The following is a 26,571-nucleotide window of genomic DNA, read 5'->3' on the forward strand; positions in this document are numbered from 1 at the left end:
AGTTACAGAGAACTGCAGGCACCAAATTGTCTATCAAATGTGATTAATACAAATAAAAGGTGCCTCTTCAATACACGTCATCGAAAATGTGCTTATAACTTGAATACTACTAAACACTGTCCAAAAGACACAGCCCAAAAAGGGTAAAAAAAAGTCTCTAGGTGACTCCTGTAGGAATTGAGCACTGGAATGAAGGCGCTGCTCTCCTGCGCCCGGGGGGCCAATTCCAGGAGCAGGAGCAAGTGGCAGACTAGGGACGTGGGGTGAAATGCAAGCCACACGTTGGCACAGGCAACTCCAACCCAAAGCCAACTGGAAACACACTGCCTGAACCCCTGCTCTGCCCCGGAGCTCACCTGTCTGGGAGCAGGGACACTGCTGGGCCTCCCCCTTCCCAGGCATTTCCCACCACCATGAGGCATACCTTTGCTTCCAAAACCTCGGCAGAAGGTCCCAGACCCTGCCATCCCCAGACAGGCAGGGCAGGACAGAGCTGGCAGCACACGTTCCCATCACACTCAGATGCCCATGAGACTTCCAGGCCCTACGTGCCCCCAGCCAGGGGAGGCAGAGGTCCCTGGGCAGCAGCAGCCTCTGGGAGATGGCAGAGCCCACCTCCCCCACAGCCATGGTGCTTCTGATGGCCAACAGGAACTTTAAGACATGACCATGTAAATGCAGCTGCTCCAGAACAGCCTCAAGCCATTGCTGCTTGAAGGATCCATATGCAAAGCCACGGAGGTGTTGGCATCTAGGACTTGGCAGATCCCTCTCCCGAGTGCTCCCTGGTACCGTGCCACATCCTGGCAGCTGGACAACACAATACCATGGACAGGAGTTCCTACACATGAAAGGGACAAGAGAGAAGTCTGCTTTAAAGCAAGGAGAGAAGACTGATGATTTTTCCACAAATCCCTTTAAGCAGGGCCTGTAATAACCTGCATTCCTTTTCAGAAACATTTACCCTACTTCACTGATGGAGACACGACTGTAACAGCAACAAGGCTTTGATTTACACTCCCAGTGAACGGTGTTTCCCAGACCCACACCCTCCAGCCCTCCCCTGTGCAAGGAAGCTGTTCACCGCTGAAGGTGTGTGACACTGAGGAGCAGTGTGCAGTGACAGGGGTGGCTGCTCCCAGGGCCTGGTACAGACACAGACACGAGCAGGGCTGCACTCCCCACAGGCTCACACACGCTCCCACGCCCAGCCCAGCGTGTCTCACCTCCCACAGGATCTCTGGTGTGCCCTGCTAAGCCAAACCACCTTGCCTGAGGACACCCCAAGCCAAGCCCTCCAGAGCAGAAACCCCACCAGGGAGGAGCAGCACCCCACCTGCTCAGAGAGGAGGGGATGTCAGGGCAGCCCCTCCTGCCCAGGCACACTCCTCTGCAGGGCAAGGAGCCCGTGCACAGAGGAGTGCACGGCTTCCAGAGGGACAGAAACCCAGTCTGGCTGCGTGAAGAGAGCAGATAGTGCTGGAGCTGGCAGCAACTAGCATCAGGGATTATGGAGAATGTGCAGAGAGAGAGTGAGACTGGCATCTCATGGGATTGCAGAGGTTCAATTACTTTTATCAGCTGCTGGAATACCAGGACCTCCATCTCCCTCCTACCCAAATGAGAGCTCCAAGGACCATTGTCTTGCTACAGCTACAAACACTGAACTGGTGTTCAGCTAAAACGTGGGTTTGGACATGGCTTCCAATTCCCTTCAGTCAGGCATGCAGCACAGGAGCAAAACCACCTCAAAACCCACACGCTAGCTTCCAGTTTAAACTCCTTCAGTGAACAGTGACATGAAAAAAAAAGTCATTTGATAAAAATAACCTTTCACAAATGTCCATGGCAAAATGCACAGAAAGTAGTTCTGTCTATTAAAAGATCCCAAACCGAGTCAGCGTAAGCCACCAGAATTACATTCTTGCTAGAAGAGTTGTTACAAGAGAAGAGCCAAGACAGTGTAAGACCTTAATACAGATAAAACCTCAAACAAATACTTCAATATCAACATTTCAGGGAGTAATTTAAGTACTGCAATGTGAAGCAAGTCTTATCTGCTCTGCTGGATATAGCAGAAAATAATCCAAGAATAATCCAAGTCATACATTTTAGAAGCAAGCAATGCAATCTTTGCTTCTTGTTGCTGCAATAAATGAGACTGAAACAATGCCTGGGCGAAGGAATGCACTGAGGGGACACTCATGTCTGGGGGGAACATCAGGGCATTACACCTGCAGGCTGTGGCACTGCTGGAGAAGGGGATGCAGCAGGGCACTGCAAGGGCTGCAGGCAGGTGGGCATGCACCTGCAGGGCAGGTGGGCTCATCCCCACACTGACCCCAGCTCAGCGCACTCCCAGCTGAGCCCCACACACACCAGGAGCCAGCTACCCCCAGCCCTTCCCTCCCTTGCTGCAGGTGTGTGGTGAGCAGAAAACTCAGCAGCAAGGTGTCCTGGGGACAAGGCTGCCTGCAGGGCAAGCAGGACCTCAGCAAGGGGGGTGGCAGAGGCAGTTTGTTATGCTGATGGGACAGAGCACATGTCCCTGGCCCCAAGCTCTGCCACTGGACTGGACAGGCACAGACCTCACTCAGCAGAGCGTGCCCAGCACATTGCCCAGCCTGTCACAACCTACACAACAGGCTGTGGACATAAAGGATAGGCAGCACATCCACAAAAACTCATGGAATTAAAAAAAAATAATTACACCACATATATGTAAAAGGACTTAAGAAATCCACCTTAAGAGGAACCTTCCAGAACTTGAGGAATCTCCCCTGTAAGAAGGGCATGTAAACAAAGACATCAGTAGATGTAGTGTTTTGACCCTGATGGAGGCTGTCATCCAAACATCCAAAGGAAGGGGAACCTTCCACTGAGGGACACGTGGCAGCCAGACCCAGGGGAGGGGACGAGCATGCCAGAGGGAAGAATGTACAGCACTCTGGGAACAGGAAAACTGCCCCTCCAACCCACACAAAGGGGCCTGTCAAAGCATGCTCAGGGAGGGCAGGATGACCCTTGATCTAAACAACACCCCTAGAGATACTGGAGGCTTAATTACACCACTAGGATAAGGGTCTGAGCACATTAGGAAATGCTTCCCAGGAGTTTGAACAGGGGCATCCCGACAGCATCACGGCCACCCAGGAGTGTGGATGTAACTCTCCCATGGCACTGCTTCCACAGGACAAGCTGGCCAGCAGCTGCTGCCCAGGGATTTCTTCTGTTGTTTAGCAGAGCATTTCAGAAGAAAGTAGTGAAACAGGACAGGCTGGAGGTTGCCTTAGTATGGACAAAGCAAAACTCTTCACAGACACAGCAACAAAACTGCAGGTTACATTTCAAACTTCCTGCTGTTGGAATGCAAAAAGGAAATCTATTACACAGACGGGCACAGAGACACACAGGTACCTTTCTGTCCATCACTAATGCTAGTCCCTCCTATACCGGCTGAGTATATACCTGAGAAACAACATTAGTGTTGAAATATTGCCCTTTAGAAAGCTTGGAAATGGAGGGGAGCAGCGACAGGGAGTTGAGAGCAGAAAGAAGCGACAGTCTCTCCAGTTTCCTTCGCATCCTCCACAGCTCAGAACAAGGCCATACACCAGTGTGGACACAGCCCACTCAGAACAAGACCAAAGGAATATCAGTTCACAGCTCTACAAAGCACACCAGTGTCAGTACAACTGGGGGTCAGGTCCCAGCCCTCATATCTGAAGAAAGTTGTTGCACTTTCAACAGAGACTCCTGTACAAGTGCTATGGGACAGCTGCATTCATGTTCAACAACGACTCCAGCTAGGCTACTCGCACCAGTGCTGGCTGCCTGTGGCTATTTGGTTTGATGGCAGAATCAAAGGCGCTTTAACAACTTGCAGTTAACTTCTCCTCAAAACATACATTAGGCACATGAACAAAAAACAAGAGCTCAGAATAAATTAGCTTCTCAGCAGAAGAAAAGACACCTGGATTGCAGCATTTCACTGAGGTTCCAGAGAAGGCCGTACAGACACCTGCATGCTGGAAGGTATTTTTTTCAGCGGCTTGTCAGCAGACTGCTTGCCACTGGAAGGAGGAGACTGGACTCCGGGATCTAGCTGGGAAGACTTGGACTTGCGACTGGATAGCAGAGAATGTTTGTTAGATGTGGCATCTTTTGAGACAAGTTTTTCTTTTGTAGTCATGTTGGCATTGGTTTGAGAGGCTGGTGGGACACCACCTTTCTCTGGTTTGTCCTCCAGCACATTTTTACTGCCTGACTTGGAACTGACACTCCCTGTCTTTTTTGAAAGCATTGTCGTCTTCCCCAGGTCTGCCGACCTCCGTGTCTCCTTCTGCCTTAAGGCTGATTTAAAGAAAGACAAACCCTTCTCTTCGGACTTGCTGTCCCTCTTGAGGCCGGAGCGCGCCCCGGCGTTGGGGGAGCGCAGGTTGGCCATGGAGGAGCTGCGCACGTGCCTGCTGTCCACTGCCCTGCTGTCACTCCTGGAGTGGCTGATGCGCGGGGAGCTCGTCCTGGAGCCGCTGGTAACGCTCGCCTTATCCGAGCCCAGGCTGACCTTGGAGCCCTCCCTGCTGAGGCTGCGCTCGCCAGTCCGGCTCTTCCCCGAGGAAGAGCCCTTAGTCAATGAGCCCGACGGGGTTTTCTTGGCAGCCGTGGAGGATGGAGAAGAACCTGACTTCTGCTTCTGTGGAGCTGAAGGGACAGACGCCTCCAGGGGCTTTGTGCTGTGGTCCTTCCTAGCCTGCGTGGGAGCAGGAGACCCGTGTCGCCCGCTGACCCTAGAGGAGTCTGCCTTACTTCTGGACCGGGAAGCTTTCTGAGAACTCTTCAGTGGAGGAGAAGAGTGAGAGACTTTGGTCTCTTGGGTAGCTAAGACTGTCCTTCCCTTCCTCAAACTTTTGTCTGGCTCAGAAGCTCCTTTGGAGCTGTGACCCTTCTTAGGGGTGTCATGTGCCTTCTCTGCAGCCAGCCCCGTCCCAGCTGGGGCTTTCACCTCCTTCACTGGGGAGCTGTCCACAGAGTCACTCTGGTCAACAAAGGCGATTTGATTGTTGTTATCAAAGGGGTCCAGAGCAGGGTGATTCCTGTCTGGCTGCACAGAGCTTTTCCCATACCCATCTGAAAGGTCTGAGCTAGATGTCCTTACAACGGACTCTTCCCTGAACGCCCCCTCCATGACAGCCAGAGGGGCTCTGCGAGCTGTCCTGTGCTCTCGCCGGCTGCTGTCACAGGGCTCCAAGTAGCTGCTAGAGAGATTCCTCAGGCTGCCAAAGCACGAGGTGGAAACTTTATCGTCAGCAGCTTCCCCAATCTTCTCCAGAGTGGAAGCAGAGGTATGTACCGGGGAGTCTCCAGAGAAGCGCGATGGGGAGTTGGAGCGGAACTGCAGCTTTGCAGAGAGTGACCACGAGGGCCTGACACCATTTTCACTCACTGCCAGTGGGCTGGTGACAGAGGATCTGGATGACAGGCTCTGACGTTGGACACTCCTTACAAATGGTCGAGTTGAAAATCCTCCTGCAGAGCAAGCAAGTGACCGTCTCAGTGGGAAAGCCAAGGCTGCAGGTGGTTTACCCCACCCATCCACATTCCCCCACGAGAGCCAAGCAGCCCACCCACACCACACTGTGTGTCTCCCAATGCAGGCTGCAGGCACAGCTTCTTGTACAAAAGCTGAATGAAGAATCCAAGAACTGTTACTTGCTAGGGGTCACCCAGGAGCAGCTTTCTGAAGCCTCTAACTGATAACCCAGATTATTCTCTCATCCCTGAGCAGCAGATCAAACACAAGGTTTGCACCTCGAAAGTCCTTGAAACTGGCAAGATCACCAGCTAGGATTATGATTCTGTATTAAAGAGTATTTCCCAGAGCATTCTGTGAAAGGCAAAGTAGGATTCCTACCTCTAGATCAAGTGATGTAATTGTATTTAGAAATGCAAACTGTAAGTATTTTAGAAGTGTGACTTCCATGGCCAGACCTGATAGCTGTCACAGCACTGCTGCAAGGACATCTCCACACCAGCTTCCAAATGCTCTGACTGACCCATGAAGCTCTGCATTTTCAGAAGTTATAAGACAATGTGTGGAGGAACCAGGCAAAGCCAGGAACTGAACAGTAACTTGCATACATGAGTGAATTTTCATCTCCCTCCCTCCCTGGGACCATCCACAAGCACAGCAGCAGGTAATTAGTGCCTATGCTAAATCTGTCAGGACTGTGTCAGCCACCCTGCGAAGGTAATGCAGTGAGACCCAGAGAGAACACCAGCACGAGAAGTTCCTGACTGAGAGGTTTTGTTGATGACATTTGCTCTCTTTGAAAGGCTCCTTAAGGTTCCTGCCTGCTCTCCTCCAGAGAGAGAGAAGCCCACCTGTGCTCCCACCGAGCCAGCTCTTGCCTCCCTCAGCTCCTGGCCTAACTGTGCCTTGCAACCCCAGATCCCGCAGCTGTGTGAGTAAGGACCTTGCCACAGAAAGACAAGCCCGGCGTGGCCCCTAGGAGAGATACAGACCGTCATCTTCGCTGCGTTCCCCGGTCAGCTCCACGGACTCGGAGAGCGAGGCGAGCGAGGTGCGGCGCGAGGAGGCGGCCGAGGCGACGCTGGGCTGCTTGCTGCCCGGGAGCCGGCTGACCCAGTGCTCGCACAGCGACGAGCTGGTGGAGCCTGCGGGGAGCGGCGTCAGCAGCGCGCAGCCGGCCGGGCTGCTGCCCTGCCCTGCCCTGCCCTGCCCTGCCCTGCCCTGCCCTGCTCTGCCCTGCCCTGCTCTGCCCTGCCCTGCTCTGCCCTGCCCTGCTCTGCCCTGCCCTGCTCTGCCCTGCTCTGCTCTGCCCTGCTCTGCCCTGCCCTGCTCTGCCCTGCCTCGCCCCCAGCACCCTCACACTGCCACGGAACGGGGCTTTACTCCTGTGGGCATTCATGGCTACAACTGTGCTGCGAATAGCAGCATGCAGGCACTGGTGGTATTTCAGCTGCCACCCCAAGGCCACTAAAATCTCTTTTTTTCTAGGGGCAGGTCACCAAGCCTGCACCTGCCCACAGCTCAGCCTGGATTCCACCAACACATGCACTGTGGGCACCTCCTGGGGACTGACAGTGCTGCTAAAGGGAAGGAGTGAGTCACAACTTGATGTCCTGCACAAGGGCAGCTCTGAGCAGTGACCTGTGGGGACACAGGGCTCCCCCATCTCCCTGCCAAAACTGCCTTAGCAGAAGAGCTGGAAAGTTCCCATGGCCTCTGACACACAGCCACAGAATCAGACAAGCCTTGCTGAGTTCTGGGACACAAGAATGGGGGTTTAAGCAGAGCTGGGTGGAAAATCCTCCAGAAGGACAAACTACCCAAGAATGACAAGTCAGAGGCACCCCTGGACAGGGCCAGCAGGGCTTACCTGCCACCGAGCTGTTGGCAGACCACGAGGGGATGGCTGTGCGTCGCTGGTAGAACAAGATATAAGCAGTCTGCTTGCAGACCTCACTTTCAGAAAGTTGCTGAACTTCACTGTCATCGAAGCAGTACCACTGGCCATCAACAGAATTCTTGCAATATGCTAAGGAATAATACATTACTGTAAGACTCTCTCACTCCTACTGCTCTCAGGTTTGCTGTATGACATTTAACACAACCTTATCTGCTATGGACTCTGACAACATGAGGAGCAGATGGATTCTTGAATCATCTTCCAGTCTGACTGGCAAGATGGAAGCACTCCTACTGCTCTCAGGTTTGCTGTATGACATTTAACACAACCTTATCTGCTATGGACTCTGACAACATGAGGAGCAGATGGATTCTTGCATCTTCCAGTCTGACTGGCAAGATGGAAACCTGAGGCTGCCAGAACACAATAAACAGCTTACATTTCAGGACTTGCTTTGTCCACCATTACCACTCAGAACAGAGCATCATTTGGGGTGGCTCCATTCACTTCACCCTCTGTAACTTGTGACACTGCTTCCATCAGTGACTCCCTTTCTGACTCCATACAGAAACAGAACCAGCATCTTTGTGAAAGGCTGCACCACACACAGCACAGCAGGACACTTGCCTGTGTAATGCCCGCCTTGCATGGTGCCGTGGTGGTTGCAGACAGCATACAGGTCATAGATGTAGTCCTCAGGATCTCTGCCAAGGCCATAAGGTTTCCTCCAAGGTGACCAGTGTGATGGCAAGCTCCAGCTGCTCTGGCTGCGCTTCACAACGTGAGGAGTCATGTCCAAGCCACTCAAGGGAAATTTAACCATGTTCTGAAGTTTCATCCTTCGGTCTCCTTCCTGTGTACAGAGGAGAGCATGAGCTGCAGAGGCCAAGGCCTGGCAACACCCAGGTGAGGCACACACAGGGCAGAATGGCTGCTTCTGAAGAGGGGAGTCTACTCACCACTCAGCAGTCCTCCAGCAACACTACAGGCATCCTTACCTGCCTGAACCTTTTGAGATGTATGATGAGAACATCAGGTAAGGTCCAGAGGCTCAGCGTGATGCTGCCCTGCTGCAGCTGCTTACAGTGTGGGCACCGCCATGCATCATCTGGGGCAAGCTACAAGGAACGAGCAGGGGTGGGTGTTGGTTTCCAAAGTCCACAGCAGCTTGCACCACACCACTGCTCCCTGCTGCCCAAGCCCAGTGCAGACACTGACCCCTCTGCTCATCTCCCTCCAGCATTTATCAGGCTCACTGGAAATGCAGGGTTCCCAATGATGCTTTTCAAAGTGACAAGCAGAGATCTGTGTGCCTCATTCAGGAGGCACTTTCTGCTGCAAGGCAGAATTCAGCCAGTGCTGCTGTGCAGAGGACCTTTCTGCACCTTATAAACGCCAGAGCCTTGGAAGTGGAGAATAAGGAAAAGGAAAAACCAAGGCAAAAAACAGGCAGGCTTGGCAGTCTGAAAAGTATTCTCACAAGAAAACCAGCAGCAGAAAATAAAGCAGGGATAAAAAAGCAGAAAAAAAATCAGAGCAGAAAGAAGAAAGGTGTACTTTGGATGCCCCTCTGACACCTCACTGCCCTCTGGGAACCCTCCTCTTCCTCTGCAGCCCCAACACACTGAAGACTCTCCCTGCCCCCCAAGCCTCCCTCCACAGCCCAGTGCTCAGAGAGCTCAGAAGCCACAGAGATTTAACCTCAAACCACTCCTCCCTCACCCCTGAAAGAACCAACAAGAGAGGCTCCCAAATTATCACAGCTCAGTCCTGGGTCCAAAGACTACCTTCAGACAAGGTAGATTAGAGACTACCAAAGGAATTCAGATGGCTTCCACGTGCCAGGCAAGGGCCAGGCCAGAGCCCTCTCTAGCCTGCCTGTGGCACACCATCACTCCTGTCTCTTCAGCCCCACAGAAGCAGAGCCAGAGCAGGGGAACAGCCACATTCCTGCAGAACTGAACCCATGAAGCACATTGCCCTAACCCTTTATAATATTCACAATATTTCACAGAAGGAAATTGCCAAAGAGAGGACTAAGTTCGTGTATCAACATCTGGGCAGCAAAGAACCCAGCAGCAGGACCTCCCACCAGCTCCTCACTGCAGAGGAGCTCTGTCAGCAGCACAGATAACTAATCTTGTGTTACAAATCTATTCTCCTGTCACAAGGAATCAATGTTTGCAGAACAGAGCTGCCTGGATGAGGGAGTTCCTGCGCCATGTGAACAAGCCAGAGTACACAGTCTGTATCTACCTGTTCCTCTTTGGTGTACAGTTGGAAACACTGAGATAAAGTGCAGATCTGAGGTTGATGATGAAGCTCTCTCTGCTGGCGGACGCTTTCAGAGTCTGGAATATATTCCTCTTCTGTATTCACAAACAAGCTGCATCAGGGAGACACCACATTTACCAGCACATCCCCTGGCTCCCCAGGCTGTCCCTGCAGACAGGGGCTGGGCACAGGTGGAGTTTGAGTGGTCTCATGTTTGCTGAAGGATGCACAGTTCACACAAGCAAGCTGCAAGCAGCAACTGTGAGTGAACACAGTTTAAGGGTTTTTACTTCATACTTACTAATCTTTAGTTTCTTTGTCCCATTCTACCACTAATTTCACATGAGCGGTTCCCCCCTGTCCGCACGACTTCAATGCCCTGCAGAGAGGAGCAGAAGTAAGTCAGACCATCTTTCAGTCCAAAGTCTACATTATCTTCTACATGCATGTAATTTCTCTGCACAAGCCTTTCACCCTTCCTTCACTCCCACAGCTGAGGTTTGCAAAGGAGTAAAAGGAATTCACACAGCAAAACACTTGGCAAAGCTGGTAAATGCCTTCACCCGAGTCTGCAAGTTCTGTAAGGCAACAGACACCTGTTACAGAACAGGCATTTACCAACATTTCAAAGGATAACAGGCACAAGAAAAAACTAAAAATAGTGAGAGTAATATTTTCATTCTGTTCTCTATTTCCAGGGAGGACAGATTCCAGATGGCATGACACACAACCAAGGTATTCTCACACAGCTTCCTAAGGATGCTCCCCCATTTCCCTGCTCCTCAGGCCCCTGCAGTGCATTCCACACATCCACACAGGACTGCTCATTTGTGCACGGTCAGCACCGAGCTCCCAGCTAACACACCTCCCTCCATCCTGGGGAGCACCCAGCCCCCGAGGGCAGCTCACCTTTCCACTGTTGGGTGGCAGAGGGGTCGCTCCTCCTGAGGTAGCAAGTATGTTATGCCCACAACACTGACCACTCGCAAGCTGAACGGGCAAACCTGCAACAGAGAGGAAGAGCCACCTCAGTGGCTCCAGCCCAACTGCCCACACGCCACTGGCTGACAAAGACCTTTCCCTAGAACACGTCTGACATGACAGAGCAAATGTACGAGGTCTCAAATGTGCCTGTGCCAATGAGCTGACAGAGGGCTGAGGTGCAGCAGTGGAACTGTGCATCCAACAGCTCACATTTGTCTCACCTGCAAGCAGGCTGCAGGCCGCAGGAAATACTGCATCTTCTCCAGTATTTCCTTCTGCAGAATATCCCAAGCAATTGTTTTTTCCAAGTGCAACACAAAGGGCAAGCCAAACCTATGGGAAGGAGAAGCATTTGAGGAACAATTAAAAGACTATCCTGTTCAGCAATTGGAACCCCAAACTACATGGGAGAACTTCATGTGAAGTTTTGTGAAGCTTCAGAGGCTGAGGCAGTTCTCAGGCTCCAGATGATACAAATGCCTTTCCCATGGTTGTTTCTCACTTCTCTCCCTCCCCCCATTTTCACTCCAATTAAAATTTCCCACCCATAACAGGGTCTGGTCAAACATGCTCCTCTCAAACCAGACAAAGGTTTGAGTCCTCTCTTTACAGACTGTATTTATTTCTTTACAGTAATGCAATACTTGAAGTTCACCAAAATTAGAAATCTTTTGCTGCACCCATTAATGCTTTTTGATCAACATGTTCTTTAGCACCTGGAGTGAGCCAGGGATGCAAGCTGCTGCTCCTTCACCTGGAGCCTGTACTACAGGAAAGTAAAATCCAGGTCAGTTTGGGAAGCAGCCAGAAGAGTAACTCCAGCCATGCTGCTGCCAGTCACCTTTTGCTCTGCTGTCCAGTGCACGCTCTGTTACACACCAGCAAGACAATCTTGTCATTTGCTGCTAGTTTGGGACAGGACTGTTCCAGTTTTCCAGACTTCACCGTTCCTTGAGAGTAAGCTATTGTTCGGGAGTGCTCAGTGCCACATTTCAAGTTATTCAGGTTATTGTTCACATGTATTCCTGAAAAATTAGGAGAAAGGAAACATTTCATTATGTCATTTGCCTTCAGTGCCCTGATGCCCCCCTCAAGAGGCCCTTCTTGGGCTAGAGAGGAGCAGGTCAGTATGGAATCAGGAGCATTTTCATCACTCGGGCAAAGCTTCAAAGAGCAACTTCCTTTCACAGTGACTGTTTCTTTAGAGAAGGACACTATATGCAAGTGCTGCCCATCTGATTTTTCACAGCAGGTTGTACAAGCACTCTCAGCTTTTACTGCCCACAAGAAAAACTAAAGTGCCAAGAACCCAACTTGCTATTTTCAATACTAAAATTTGCCTTTGATTACACTCCATCTGCCCAGGATACCATGATTACCTTTCACTGAGGGGACATGCAGAGGCCGAGGAGTTTGAGCTTGGAAAGAGAAAGTGTTTGTTCATTCCTGAGACTGTTTATTCATCACTAGCAATCTGATTTTAAATAACACAATTTCAGTGGCTTCATCTGGTCCCTAGCAGGCCTTTAAATTAAGCCTGACAAGAGATTTCACATTAAGCCAGCCTGGCCTGCAGCATCAGCCCTGAGAAGAGGCAGAAAGGAGTGCACAACACTGCTTGATAACCTCCCAGCTGACAACACTATTAAATCTTCCGGAATGAGCCTGGACAAAGTCAGAGCTGAAATCAATACACCAGAACATCAACAGCTTGTGGGACTCACTCTTTTCCCACACAAACCTCCCTCACTAGTCACCCGAGGTGGGCACTAAGAGTTACTGACTCACCTCTCTGACTGAGGATGCCCTCAGGCCTGAAGATCTCCGGGGTCTCAAAGGCAAAAATGCAGTCGCTCTCGTGGATGGTGTCCAAGTCGTCGGTGTCGCAGAAGGAGCGGTGGAACCCGTCGTAGTACATCTCTGTCAGCACGATCTGCAGGCACCAGAGGCAAACAGAACACATCAAACCACGCACAGATTCAGCTCAGTGCCCCATCCCTCAGCTGGGATTTTCCTGCTAAGGGATGGCATTCAAGACACCCTGTCATCAGCCAGGAGCAAGGAACAGGGAAAAGGACAGCCATAAACAAGAAGCTGAGGTAAAAACAACATATGGAGAGGTTCTGGTGGAATTCAACAGCTTTCCTGAAGCTCTTCCTACAGAGGAATTCAGTGTAGGTGCCCAGTGGTTGCCTCCCTGCCAGCATGCACACCATGGGTCAGGCAGTCTGCGGACACTGCACTGAGGGTATTCCAACATCACTTGGATTAAAAGAGCCAATGCACAGGGAAAAGCATGATCCAGATTTCACCACTGCCTTGGCTCCCTGTTCAACCATGGGCGGCCAATTTCAATTGCTATACATCCACCAAGGGACAAAAGCCTCCCCTGTCCCTCCCGCTGCAGGGAGCGCACGCAGGTGAGCAGGCCAGCCCCTTACCTGCTCCGTGGGTATCTTGGTTTCCGAGGAGACAGCCTCCCTCAGCCTGGCCACTGTTCCGGAGATGGGCACGGCCACGCCGATGCGCATGCAGTGCGAGCACTTGCCCTGGTACACCACGGTGACATAGAGGGGCCTGTGGAGAGCATGAGCCCTGCTAGGCTGGCTGAGCACCTCTGGGCACTGCCCCAGCAGCCTCAGCCCAGCTGGGCACACCCAGGCTGCCCACCAGGTACAGGGCCCTCCTGACTGTCCGGATCCCCCTCACACTGCAGCCACTCAGCTGCAGCCCGACAAGGGTGTTTGATTCACAGACTCCTTTCCTACTATATTGACCTGGTGTTACTTGCTGCCACAAGCAGAACATCTCAAAAAGGCCCACAAAGTTAAAACCAGAACTGTCCATGAGAAGGCAATCAGTTTTCCAGCAGGGATCCAGAAAGGAAGCTTGGACAGTCATACAAGACAGCACCTTGAAGTACTTGGAGAGCTGCTGCTGGGAACAGGCTGCCTCTCAGCCCCCAATCCTGCCTCCAACAGCAGCAGCACTGCTGGGGAGAGAAGAGGGAGGGGACACCTTCCCTGGACAGCCCACTCAGCCTCCACCCAGTGGTGAAGCAGGGATTTCCAGAGCAAATGTGACAGCGATGTTTAATCTGCCCTATCACCACCCTGTTCCGTTGCTTCTGGAACCTACACAAGTTTTCTGGATGCAAACACCAGGTGAAGGAGTTTGTTTATACCACAGGTAGTTTTGCTGTGCACCTCTATCTTCCCTTTGAATGTTTGATCTGGATTTTTTTCCTCCCCTGAAATTTTCTCTTTATTTGCATCAGCTGTCTTTCAAAAGAGCAAAACATTTTGCAGGAAAGATTTTAACTTCAGTTTTTGAAATTGGAGTGATCAGTGAGGCTGTTCTCAAAAAATGTGCTTCAAACTTTTCCCTTTTTTAATTTTAAAGTGCTATAAATCAAGTGAAAAGCAACATATTTTGGTTATGTGAAGAAAAGACTTTTTCTCCCAAATTAATTCTATAGGAAGGATAGGCCTTTCAAGTGTAAGTCTCAATTTTCCATTTTACCTGCAAAGCAAAACATTACGTCCCCATACGGTCCTATCTATCTTTTTTAATGACTTATCAGAAGTGTTGGTGGTACTGTCTTCCTGCTGTAGCAAATTCAGAACACAGCATGCACAGGAAAGGGCCGAGGGCTCAGGACAGCTCCGTACCGAGTGTGCGGCAGAGGGATCGGCAGCGAGATGCACAGGAAAGGGTCAAAGGTGTTGCTCTGCTTCTGGCAATGAGGGCACGTCAGGGAGGACCTGGACAGACATGGATAAAGGGCACAGTTACACTCACTGCACTGGGACGGATAAACCATCAAATCCCACACTTCACCAACAGCAGATCCAACGGGAAACCCTGAAGGGTTTTGTCTTTGGAGAGGGGTGAAGTTACAGGGAAGAGACAGCACTGGGGTGCACACAGCCCTCACACAGGAAAAGCTCCAGACAAGAGTCCATTCTCATTCTCCAGAATTCCACTCTCATTCAGAATCAATCTGCACCTTACAATGGCTTTGTGTCTTAGACCAGGCTTAAGGTTTCGCCTTTGCAAAGGAAAAGTTGGCAAATACCGGGGAGGAAGCCCAGCAATTTAATTCTTACAGCAGTACAGGCACAAGCCATCAAGGAACGCTGGTGATTCAGCTGTTCTCTTCCAAGAGCTCTGAAATTAGAAAGCTCTCTTCCCAGAAAGAAGGGATACTCAAGGGAAAGCCCTGAAGGGACAGTGATAACTTCAGCTCAGAATTCCCAAGTGCCAGAGGACAAGCACTCTGCACACACTGGGGATCCCTAACTCCCAGGCACCTCTGGATCCTGCCAGGGGCTCTTCCCTCTGACAGTCAGGGTGAGCCCCACAGCACGAGGCTTTCCTGAGCCTTTGCTCATGAAGCACTGACTCACTCTCAGGATGCACAGGAACAGGTGTAGTGGTACATACTGCAGATTTACACAGAATATACCAATTTTGAAGCACTGAAATTCTCTATTTCCTCTAGAGCAAGGTGTTAGTTCAGCAGGAATTCAGAAACACAGAGACACCAGTCCCAACTGTAATAGGAGCCAGTGTCAGTTCAGAATTGTACTGGGGCCACCCACACATTCAACACATTTACAAAATACCATACCTGTACTGGGCTTGAAAGAGTTCCTGCACAAAAGTGCTACTGATGGGAAAGGCTGGGCCCTCCAGCAGCACATCATCCTCCAGCGGCGGCTAAAAGAGAGAACAAACCCTTGAGGCACACCCAGGTGTGGGGGGAGCACCAAGCAGGTGGCTCCAGAACCCCAAATTTTGCCTTCCTTAGCCAAAAATCACTGGGAAAATGCCACAAGCATTTTTAACTACCAAGCACACTCTGCTCCAAGGAGTGGGCATGCAGGAAGGTGAGGTGGGCAGGGCAGCCCTGGGAAGGGCACGGGGCTCACACCTGACAAGTCTGGCAGCCCCAGGTAACACCTCCTGGCTATTGCAGAGCCACTCAAGCACGACTCAGGGATTCCTCAGGGAGCACTCACCAGGGATTTGTGGAACAGCTGGTTACATTCCCAGGGTAGAAACAAACATTATTGTAACCCAAGTTTTTGTTCCATCTGAACTACTGAAGTTCAGAAGCCAATGGAGAGAGCTACTTTCCTTTAGAAGGAAAGCCTGTGTGCAAAGTTGGACTCCCCCAGCGTCCCCCAGCAGAATGCCTTACCTTGAGTGGAGGCATGCCACCGGAATTCACCACGTTGTTCAAATCCTCGTGGACTCTGTCGAGCAGCCAGAGCAGGAACTCCTGGGCATCGTGCTGGGCGTTGCCGCGGTACTGCATCGCGTTCTTGGACACGATGTTCTGCAGAGCACAGACAGAGCAGCCACAGCTAGAGCACAGCCCAGGCCACCCCATCACACCTACCCTGCCTCACAGCACCTCACACTGCTGCCCTCGTGAAATCTTCTGCTTGTTCAAGCTGAAGCAAAACAACAGTTTAGTCTCCCAATGCCCACACACTCTGTCCTGCTCACTGCGGTTCTGGTGAGGTCACACATTTCCCAAAACCTTGATGCAGGTGTTCAATGCTCATCTAGGTCTACAGTTCCAGGACTCAGCCAGGATCAGGGCATCTAAATCACAGATGCTTCCACAGGCTGATCATCACCATGCATGTAGAGCAAAATTACTTCCCACCAGCACCCTGTCAAGCACAGGAGCAGAACAGGCCACTGTGGAATTTTTTCCACTGGGTATCAAGAACCCACTATGCATAACTCGCTCATCCTAAACACTGTCTTCTACTGCCATCCCAGCCAGGGAGGTGCAGCTTTCCCTGGACACAAGGAACCATGGCATCCCAGAGCAAGCAGTGCTGGAGCAGCACCCGTCCCATGCCGTGCTGCACCTACATCCTTGGCACACCTGCAGAGAGAAGAACTGCTCAACAGGACTCTGACTTACAGAGCAGGGTCCCCAGGAGGGACAGTGGCACGAGCAGAGCCCAGACAGTGCCTGCAGGGCAGGAATGGGTGGGAATGCTGCAGAGCCTGGGCCCAGCAGGCTGCACGTGTGCCTCGTGCCAGAGCTCCTCCACTCCTCTAATCAGAGTTTGCAACAGATTTGAGAAATGAGGTTGGGCTGCTCGCTTTATCCCTCTGAAAATGGGGTCACTGGGGAGGGGGTGGTGATGAAAGAGGCAGGAAAGGACTGATAAACATATACTCTCTATGCTCTATAATCTGTCCACTGTCTCAAGGCTGCAAAATAATGGGAAACAGAAATAATCTGCTCTCATTACATATGTGCAGGCCTTCTGACAGTAGATTTACTGCCCTTGCTGTGCAGGGACCAGCACTCTCCCATATAAAATATGTGCACAAGCTTGAACCATGGGAGGGGTCCCTAGCCAACACTCAGTGCCACACTGGTGTGACCCCAGCACCTCTGCTTGGTGTCCAGCGTAACCCCCAGCTTGGGATGCTGCTGCAAATCTTTCCATGGGGGAGAGAAATTTAAAGCAGTCTGTGGGCACTTGAAGATTAATGGAGACCAAACAGCTTTCTCTGCTCCTAGCTCCTGTTAAGCAACGCAAAATCCAGTGGCAGAAAAAAAAGGATAAAATATAATCCATAAAATGGATCTAAAAAAGTCTCCTCAGGTACCAGCCTGATACCCCTTGCCCTCCTTCAGCAGAAAGGTGAGCTGAATGCACCCAGACAATGATGCAGGGAAGAATGTAAGGCACACATGTGGAAACCTGCTTTGCAAACATTACCTTTGTTCAAAAAAACCTACACTGAAAATTAAATTTAGCCCTTAAATGACTGTGTCAAGTTTCAAATTGAAAATCAGTCACTACCACGTGAGGCTGGGACTGTAGTCCAGTCTAGTGGTTACCTCACCACATCTCTCCAGAAGCACCACGTGCTCCCAGTGAGCTGTAAGAGCTGTACCCATCCTTCCCAGCCCAGCACCAAGGGATCATGTCCCTGCTCCCACCCAGGGAGGGGGGCTCAGCAGCACTGCAGGTCACAGCAAAGCCAGGCTCATTCTCAGTCAGCTGAGCCCGAGAGCAAGGAGTGCAGGGACACCAGCCGTGTCCCCAGCAGTGTGGCCCCTCTGTGCCAAGACATGCACGCTGTGATGGGAGCTCTCCCACCAGCCAGAGCCAGCAGCCTCCTCTGGTGTCCTTTGTCCCAGCCAGCTCAGCCAACACACACTGTCCCTGCCCTTCGAGGGCCTGTCCAGACACAGCTGATGATAAAAGGCTCCTGCTTTGCTGGCAGGAAGCAAATCCAGTGGTTCAAGTGAGAAGGACACACGGAGGGGCTCTGTACAGAAACATAAGGACTTTGGGAATCCAGGCTAGTATTTGTTACTGCCTCTTCCCCAGAGGCACATCACTCCAGTCCAGAGCCTCCCTGGCTTCTGCTGTGTGTCCCTGGCGATGCAGTGTCCCCAGAGAGCAGCCAGCCTGTACCAAGCCCAAGCACATGAACCCCGGGATGCACAGCAGTCACGCGCCCTGCTCTGTATCTGTGTCACTGCTCAGCCCAGCAGCATCTCCATGATAATTGCTCTGGTTTTCTCAACACTCCTGCAGCCTGAGTGGACTAAGGATAAAGAGCTGCCTGTGGAGACACATCACAAGATGCTGGAAGTGATTCAGGAAGCACTACAGAATATCAGATGCAACTTCCTCACAAGAGGCTCTGCTGAACAAACACTCCAGCACCAGCAGCACGTTCCCAGTGCCACTCACACCTCCTGCCAGCACTGCTACCAGTGGGTCCCTCACTGCCGAAAGCCCTGCAGCTGCTGCTCCAGGGGGCTGCTGCTCCAGGGACTGCCGTGTGCCCTCCTCCCTGCCCCTGCCAGGGGCTGTGGCAGCACCCCCAGACACACAGCGTGTGGGGGGACAGTGGACACACAGAACAGTCAGTGCTGAGGGACATGATTAAATCTGAGAGACAGAGGTGCCGACTCAAACAGACAATTTAACAACCAAGACAAATAGCAGGAACTCCTGCAGTGCAGGCCCCCAGCAGCAAACACAGCCCCACACATCTCCCTGTTCCCTGGCCAGCTCGCTGCTGGGCTGAGGGCAGCAGGCAGAACAGCATCAGGGGTGCAAACACAGCCCCACACATCTCCCTGTTCCCTGGCCAGCTCCCTGCTGGGCTGAGGGCAGCATCAGGGGCCCACAGCCCCCAGCAGCAGACAGGGCTGCACAGCCCCAGGGGTCCCCACAGCCCTGTGCTATGGATGGGGGACTGCAGCCTCTCAGCAGCCACACTGGCCATTCCTGAGCAGCTCCTGAACATCTGACAGGCAAAGTAGACAAACGAGCAAGAACCTCATCACTGAGCACTGGCCACCCAGCACCTCTCCATACTGACTTTCCAAGGCTGCCCTTCCAGCCCAGAAGGTTTCTTGCCCTTGCCATACCCCTAAACCTTCACCCCTCTTTTGCTCGTCACTGAAGACAACACCTAATTTTTCTGGTCCTGCAGTACCTGTAACTAGATTCAGATAGAGAGTTAGGAAGCAAATGCTTTAAAAACACATGAAAACCACCACATTTACCAACCCCCAGGAGCTGTTAATCCTCTGCCCCTAATCTGGTCTCCTGTAAGCAGAGTTGGCACATCTGACCACCTCCATCCAGCACTGCAAGGTGTTAAGAATGACTCCAGAACAATTCTGAGGCAGCTGGTCCAGCTATGAGGCACCAGGAGTGGGCAGGGACTCTGCCTCCCAACACCTTCCACGATGCCCAGCACCTCCAGCCCTTTCCTCAGCTCAGCCCTTGTGAGCCTGGCAGGAGGTGGGTGATCCTCCATTCCACCAGATGTGCAGGCAGTGGTACACAGACACCCTGAAAGAAGTTGCTCCATCCCAAGAGCTAAGGGGGAAAATCAAAATTTCCTGTCCCACTTATGTACCCCTAATGCAAGCACCCTACAACCACATCAGTCCCTGCCTGTCCATGAAGCAGATCTACAGCAAAGACACATTATCATTTTTACCAGGCCACTGAAAGTTCAATAATAATTCATCTACTGCTCTAAATAGATGCGATAAATAGATCAAAACAGAGCTGAACTACTGGCCTTTTCTTTGCTGCTATTATTGTTCCAGATCACAAAGACAACTAGAGGAAAAATGCCAGTCTGCTTCTTTCCAGTGTGGCCCTGCTAGGAAGCAGCTGTGGAAGGATTCTGCACATGAACAGATAAAGACAGCTCAGTAGAGACCTGACCCAATGACACACATGTGCAGGAGAGAAAGGCTATTCTTTATCTTCTGTTGAACAGTGAGTTATGCTCAAGCACGTTATTTCTCCTTTTCAAGCCCACAACCACAGTTTTGTGCTTGAGAAAGTTCTACAGCAGACACTGCTTACCTGAGCTGCCCTCTGTGCTCACACACAGACAGCTCTTTCCCCTCTCTGGAGATGTTCTTTTCCGGGGACACCAGTAGCCAGCCAGCAGCTGGCTCAGGCCCCGGGGCTCAGGAAGGGACCCCTCCCTTCAGGGGCACAAGAGATCACTGCGGACTTGGCCTTAGCACAGGCACCAAACAGGGAAAAGGGAGCTGTGATGACAGGAGGTCTGTCACAGCAGCCAGGGCAGGGCAAAACTCTCCCCCCTTGCCCTGTGGGCATCCAGAGGCACCAGCACCCCATGGGACGTGGCAGCTCCATGGGCAGCCCGTGTCCCCACACAGTCCTGCCCTGGCAATGCAGAGGGAACGAGCACAGCCCTTATGAGAACACTTCAGGAAGCAAAGCCATGGGGAGCACTACGGGGAGCAGCACAGCAGCACCAGAGGGACTCTCCACCACGTTGAACAGGCCCAGACAAGAGGCACCATCGCACCAGCCCCTGCCTAACACCTCATGCCAGCAGCTACTCTCACCCTTCCAGCCTGAAGCCTGCTAATCCTCATGAAGCACCTTCCTTCGATGCATAAGGAGAGAGTGAAGTCTGTCTAGGTGATGCTCTCCAGGGCTGCCCAGCGTGCACGGGCACAGGGGCAGTTGTGGGTGCTGCACTCCCCAGCTGGCACACTCCTCTCCAGGCCCTTCCCAGGAAGGGAAGGCACCACCAGGTAGGCACCACCAGGAGTTGGAGCTGGCTGCCGGGAGAATTCACCCTTACGAGGAGCAGAAACCCCATATTGTTCAGCAAGAACTTGTTTTCCTGCTACACTAGTAGAGCAAGTGGTGGGATTCAAAGGAATGAGGGACTGAGGAGCAGGAAGACGCCACCAACGTGAAGCAGCCCAGTAAAGGACCATCAGTAAATGCTGGCACAGAGGGCAGACAGGAAGGCTGGGCTCAGCAGCCCGAGCAGCTCGTGCTCCAGCTGCACACCGCACCTCTCCTCTCTCCAGGCTTTGCTTCAGGTCCCAAGGTGGACACAGAATCTGAGACGGGGAGCCCATCATGACCATTCTGAGAAGCCTCCCCTCGCACATGATAACAAACATTCACTTCAGTGACACAGCCATATGCTAACAAGTTCATTAGCAGTGCTTTGCTGAAATGGCAGGAAGAATGGGTTCACTGCAACGAAGTGTGGCCGTGTACAAAGCACAGGGCAGCACAGATCCAATTAAGCTGCCTGGGAACATGCATCCCCCTCACTGCTTCACGGGCTGCCAGGCACCACATACTTTCACCATGTGTCATTTTGCATAAGCAGCACGGAAATAAAAACCTGGAAGCTCAGAAGACCGAAAACACATTTTGGCAATGATGTACATTTGCCCCTCCAGCCTCAGTGAGGGTCCTGCCACCCCCCATGGCCACCTGGCAGTGGAGCAGCAGAGCTGTTCCACGCTGGGGTCTCTTCTCCTGCCTCACCCAGCCCTGTGCTCTGGAAAGGAGCACCCACAGCACAGTGCTGCTGCCCCCTCTAGCAGAACCCCCTCTGCAAACCACACCCGACCTCTGGACCCTGCTGCTCAGCCTCGGCTCCCCAGCTTGTGCTGCACTCACTCGGATCAAAGTTTGAAGCACGACACAGAAACCCCCAGCAAGCATCTGGATTTCACAGGCAAGCCAGATAGCTGCCTTAAGGCAACCAGATCTGCTAGGAAACCCTTCCCAAGGGGTTTAGAAGTATGTGTGTGTAGAAGTAAGGAAAAATACGCAAGAAAATAAGCAAAACAAAACAAACTATACATACAATAATGGACTTGCATCTTATTGATAATGAACATTAAAAAAAAAAGGTGTAATGTGGTGAGACTGCCAGAGCTTTGTGATCCCAGTGAACCGCATTTCCCTGATGTCAAGAACCGTCACAAAAATGATGTAGAACATTTGTAACTTGCTGTTTGTTTCAAGGAAAGTGTTTCAACTCCAACTCCCAGAGCAGCCCTAGGACAAATCTCCTCAGTATGATGCCACCACTGGAAGCACCTGGGCTGAACTGCAACAAGCACTTCAACATTCCAGATTACCTAACCCACTCAAAGCCTCTTTAGAGCAACACAGAAACTGAAGCACCAGGAACCAAAAGCCAAACAGCCAGAAGGGAAGGGTGAAGGGTCTCACCTTCATTCTTTCATGTCCCTTCCTTCCATCCCTCTGTGCAGGGGGAGGACAGTTTGCTCTCTGTGGAAATACTTGAGGAATAAGCGGTTGACCCTATCCAGAATAAAATAACTGATCCTATGCTAGGCAGAGAGCAAGACAATTAAATACAATCCAGGAGATCACATCTGACACATCACTGCCCCATTAGCAAGGCACAAGGGCTCTGGTGAGCAGAAGGGCCTGGGGCTGACAGCTCTGTGACCAAAGGCTCCTGACAGCCACGCTGCCCCAGCAGCCCTGCTGAGAGCTGCTCACTGCACCTTCAATGAGAGGCAGAGATCCGACCATGCCAACACTTCCAGGGGCTCCTTCATCACCCAGGAGTTAGTGATTAACTCCCAAAGAGGTGCCCAACACAGCTGGCAGATTGCTTGTCCCAAAGTGAGATATTTGCACCAAATGCATTCCCAAAACACCTTGAAATGAGTTTCAAACAGCTACCTGGAAATCTCACACCAAACGTAAGTTTAAAAATAAATAGAAAAGGAAGCAGCACAATAATCCCTGCTCTACCACCAGGGACTCATTCTGGGTTCAGATCCAATTCTGACAATCCAACCCAACTGAGTTATGGTGACTGTGCTGTATCTGCTGCAGGTCACAGCCAAGGCCATCTTCTTGTAGGATGAGAAATGCAATGCCAGCTCTGGCATGCAAAGGGTCTTGTTAAACCTGGCATGCTTCAGTGGTCAACTGCCTTAGAGCCCCAGAGAAAGTCCCAAAACAGTAAGAGCCTCATCGTCCACACAAGACCCACACTCCACAGAAGGCAGAGGATTTGCATAAGGACATAATTTTTCAAGCCCAATTAGTTTAAATCAAAATCCTCCTCAGTGACGACCCCCACCCTCACCTCCGAGTGCTGCAGTACAAAGGGCACTCTGTCCCCTGTCTGACACTCTCAGGAACTCTGCAGGCAGGACGGGACAGCTCCCTGCAAAAAAACAAGCCCAGAGCCCTGCCTATACAATAGATGTTTGTCACCATTGTCACACCATCACAAAGGGGAAAGAGGAAGCACAAGCTGCAATATCAGCCCCTGTTATGAAAGCAGCAGCTTTGTTTGGGCAGGAAAACAAGACCCACTGAGCAATCGGAAGAGAAGGGTTGTTAAAGCAAACAGCAAAGGAGCACAGGACCAAGGGGACAGCCATCCTCAGCAGAGACACCCAGGAACCACCAGCTCTGCCATGCTGCTCCCCTCTGTTCCCAGCCCAGGAACCAAACCCTTCTGCTCCCACCTCAGTCCAGTCCTCAGGGACCTTTTCCTGCCACCTCAGCCTTCTCCAGCCCTGCCTTCCCCTGCTCTGTCAGCACTCCCGACCTCCCCTCCCTGTGCACAAGCTCTCTGCCAGGCTCTCCCCTCAACCTCACGACACGATGAACCATTTATCACAAACCAGTTGTTCAAACTGCATTTTCCTTAGTTTGAGCAGCTACATCATTCAGAGACGCATGACATGGGTTATTTCCTGAAGACCAACTTAAAACACTACCAAAGAAAACCAGCTGAGGGTAAAAAGCATTCCAAAAACAATCCCTTCAAAGGCCCCTGTCCACAAGGACTCTAAGACATGCTTCCTTGAAAATAATTCCCTCTCTTCCAAGAGAGAAGCCTATAGATTTAAGAATGAGCAAAAAAAGAAGTATTATCCTTTGTCCTAAAATACGTTTAGTACCTGCAGAAAAGTATTTAGGAATTAGCAAGTGGCTTTGCCCAGTTACATTTGGTGCCAAAAGAGGAAAAATAGCAAACAAAACAACACAGGGATTTAAAAGCATGCTGAATAAAGAGCCTCTTGCCTATCAAATAAATATTACTGTCAGTGACAATTACTGTTGGAGGGAAAGCCCAAAATTACTCTGTGAAAACATTTACACTCTTAATTACATCAAGGCAGATCAGGAATGTTCCACCCTCTAAGCAGAACAAGCTGGGGGGATGTTTTCCTTGTTTTGGGGAGAAACAGCAGTTTCCAGAATGAAAATACTGATCTTTGCCTTTCTCCAATCTAAGCCATTGTTTACATTTGTAAATGATGTGTGCAAATCCGCTGCTGAGAAAAAGTTTAATTTAAAACTGAATTTAATAGCAGGTTCAGGCAACTTAACTGCCTTTAGAAACATTAATTTCATATTGGAAGTAATTGAAGCTCCTCTGTAAGGGAACAGCACTTGACACAACAACAGTCCTGCAGCAGGTCCCAGGCTGCTGGCACCGTGCAGCGCTGAACTGGATCGACTGGGACCAGATTCCCTCCAGCAAGGGGCTTCTCAAAACCTCCAGGGCCCTGGCAGGTCGGAGATGGATGGGCCCAGCTCCATCCACAAGCACAACAGCACTCACTCGGTGTCAGCAGTGCCTGCAAACAGCAAAGTTCTGCTCTCAACATGGGCAGAACATGGCCTTAATTTAATCCCTGGCCCTGATGCTCTTCCTCCTGCTGTCACTCGCACCCAGCCCTGCTCCACAGCCTGCGTGAGCAGCAGAGCCTGGCCTAGAAAGAGAGCTGCTCCCCCTCTATCAGCTCCACTGGCAGAAGACAATCCTGCTTTCACAACCCCTTTTCCTGCTATTACTCAGGAGAAAGGCACAATTTCTTCTCCTGCCACACCACCTCAGGAGCAGTGACAGGTCAAGGTGAGTGCCCCGTGGTGCTGCCAAGCCTGGACTCAGTGAGTGATCGGCTTTCCAAGAGCTCCCCCATAAAAACCTGTCCTGAAAAGACCAGAGCCACACGTGGTCCTTGCGGCAGGCATCCAGAGAGAAGGCAAACAGCCAGGGGTCCAGGGAATACCCCGGCAGGACAGGTGGGTGCAGCTGCCTCAAAAGGCACAGGAGAAGCAAAGAGAAGACAGGGAAGAGGTGGGAATGACTGGGGGTGCCAGAGGCCACTGCCACCTCAGAGGACCCTCTAGGGCATCCCACCATCCAGCAGGCGCCAAGGGAGAGCCGACTTTGGGACCAATCTCCACCTGCTGTGCACCCCAGCTGAACTGCACACAGAGGGCCCAAGACCGTGTCAATGTTCTCACTGCCTTCATGCATTTGAGCATCTCCTCTGCAAGAAAAGTACCCCTAGAAGTGGTAGAGACACTCCCCTAAGTGTCTCTAAGCTGATGGTGTGCAGGCTACCACCCACCCTCTGATTCCCTCACATAGCCAGAGTCTTCTCTGCCAGGAGTAATACTTCTCCCTGTTCCAGGAGGCAAAGCAGGCCTAGGGCACTTTTAAAACAGTTGTGCCTGATTTCATCCAAAGCCATGGCAGGGTTCCTATGCCACAGAGCAAGGACCAAGCCCTCTGCTCCAACAGCTCCTGGGCAGGCGCGAGGCCAGGCAGGGCAGGGGCTGTCAGAACCACAGCACAGGGGCTGCAGCAGGAGAACACCGCGGGGCCAAACACCAGCCAGGCCAAGCAAGAGAGTACGAGGAGCTACTCCTGAAACACACTCCCCAAATCAGCCCAGACTCACAAGTTCTTGGTTAGCACACTACGAGGCACAGCTCTCAACAGCCTCCTTCCTTGCACGCTCACAACTCCCAAACAACTTAGTTGCAACTTCCCTAATGGTAGCACAGGAATGAAACAGTAAAATGGGTATTTCCATCGATAAAAGCCATCCAGAGCCATCAGGCAGCGTCAAACACCACGAGCCAAGAGCACAGTGGCAGCACCTGTGCCACCCCCAGGGCGCTGCCGCGGTGCCCAGCGCTGTCCCCTGGGCAGCTCCGCTGCTCCAGGCTGGTGCTGGGAGCGGGAGGAGCGGCTGGCACGCCCGGGCAGGCCGGAGGCTTCTTCCCACCGCGTGCGTGCTCGGACCAGCGGCAGACCCCCACCGCAGCCGTGACCGGGCAGCCTGCGCCGCCGGTGCCGCGTCTGGACCTGTTGTGAGGAGCCGCGGCACGGCCGGCCGAGCCCCGAGCCCGCCACCCCCGCCCCGCGGGCACCGGCGCTCCGGGGCCGCTCGCGGCGGCCTTGCGCTGCGGCTGCCGCCCGCACGGGGCAGGCCCCGGCTCACCTTGAAGTCGCGGCTGTGCTGCGGGGTGTACTCGAGCGTCCAGAGCGCCCGCACCAGCTGCGCCAGCTGCTCCGTGACCTCGCCGGGCGCGGGCGGCGGCCCGTCGGCGGGGGGCGGCCCGCCGCGGAACTGCTCCAGCGCCAGGAACTCGGCGAACAGCTCGGTGTTGCTGAGGCACTGCAGGATGGCGTTCATGAAGCAGGTGTTGCCGTGGTTGCGCAGCCCCGCCACGCCGGGCACGGCCTCGGAGCCGGCGGCGGGGCG

General features: G+C 52.2%; 1 protein-coding gene across 3 annotated transcripts; it reads right to left on the bottom strand.

Annotated features, from left to right (window-relative positions):
• Positions 1-699: 699 nt before the first annotated feature.
• USP31 (ubiquitin specific peptidase 31) lies at positions 700-26,509 on the bottom strand. 3 transcript variants are annotated; one of them, XM_039731662.1, is made up of 17 exons: positions 26,308-26,509; positions 15,898-16,035; positions 15,325-15,413; positions 14,363-14,455; positions 13,133-13,268; positions 12,480-12,624; positions 11,533-11,716; positions 10,913-11,024; positions 10,617-10,711; positions 10,009-10,086; positions 9,690-9,819; positions 8,432-8,551; positions 8,061-8,286; positions 7,404-7,562; positions 6,526-6,678; positions 3,974-5,529; positions 711-841 (listed from the first exon to the last, which is right to left on the bottom strand). In XM_039731662.1, exons 1-16 carry the CDS (start codon positions 26,500-26,502, stop codon positions 3,989-3,991), a joined length of 3,594 nt encoding a protein of 1,197 aa, XP_039587596.1. In that variant the 5' UTR covers positions 26,503-26,509; the 3' UTR covers positions 711-841; positions 3,974-3,988. The 3 variants fall into 3 exon arrangements, 2 of the variants coding, with proteins under 2 accessions (XP_039587595.1, XP_039587596.1); XM_039731661.1 differs by having other exon boundaries at positions 700-5,529; XR_005630149.1 differs by lacking the exon at positions 6,526-6,678 and having other exon boundaries at positions 706-841; positions 3,469-5,529.
• Between the last annotated feature and the right edge of the window lie 62 nt (positions 26,510-26,571).

The sequence above is a fragment of the Passer montanus genome, unplaced genomic scaffold, assembly GCF_014805655.1.
Source record: "Passer montanus isolate IOZ18808 unplaced genomic scaffold, ASM1480565v1 scaffold8, whole genome shotgun sequence".
Lineage (NCBI taxonomy): Eukaryota > Metazoa > Chordata > Aves > Passeriformes > Passeridae > Passer > Passer montanus.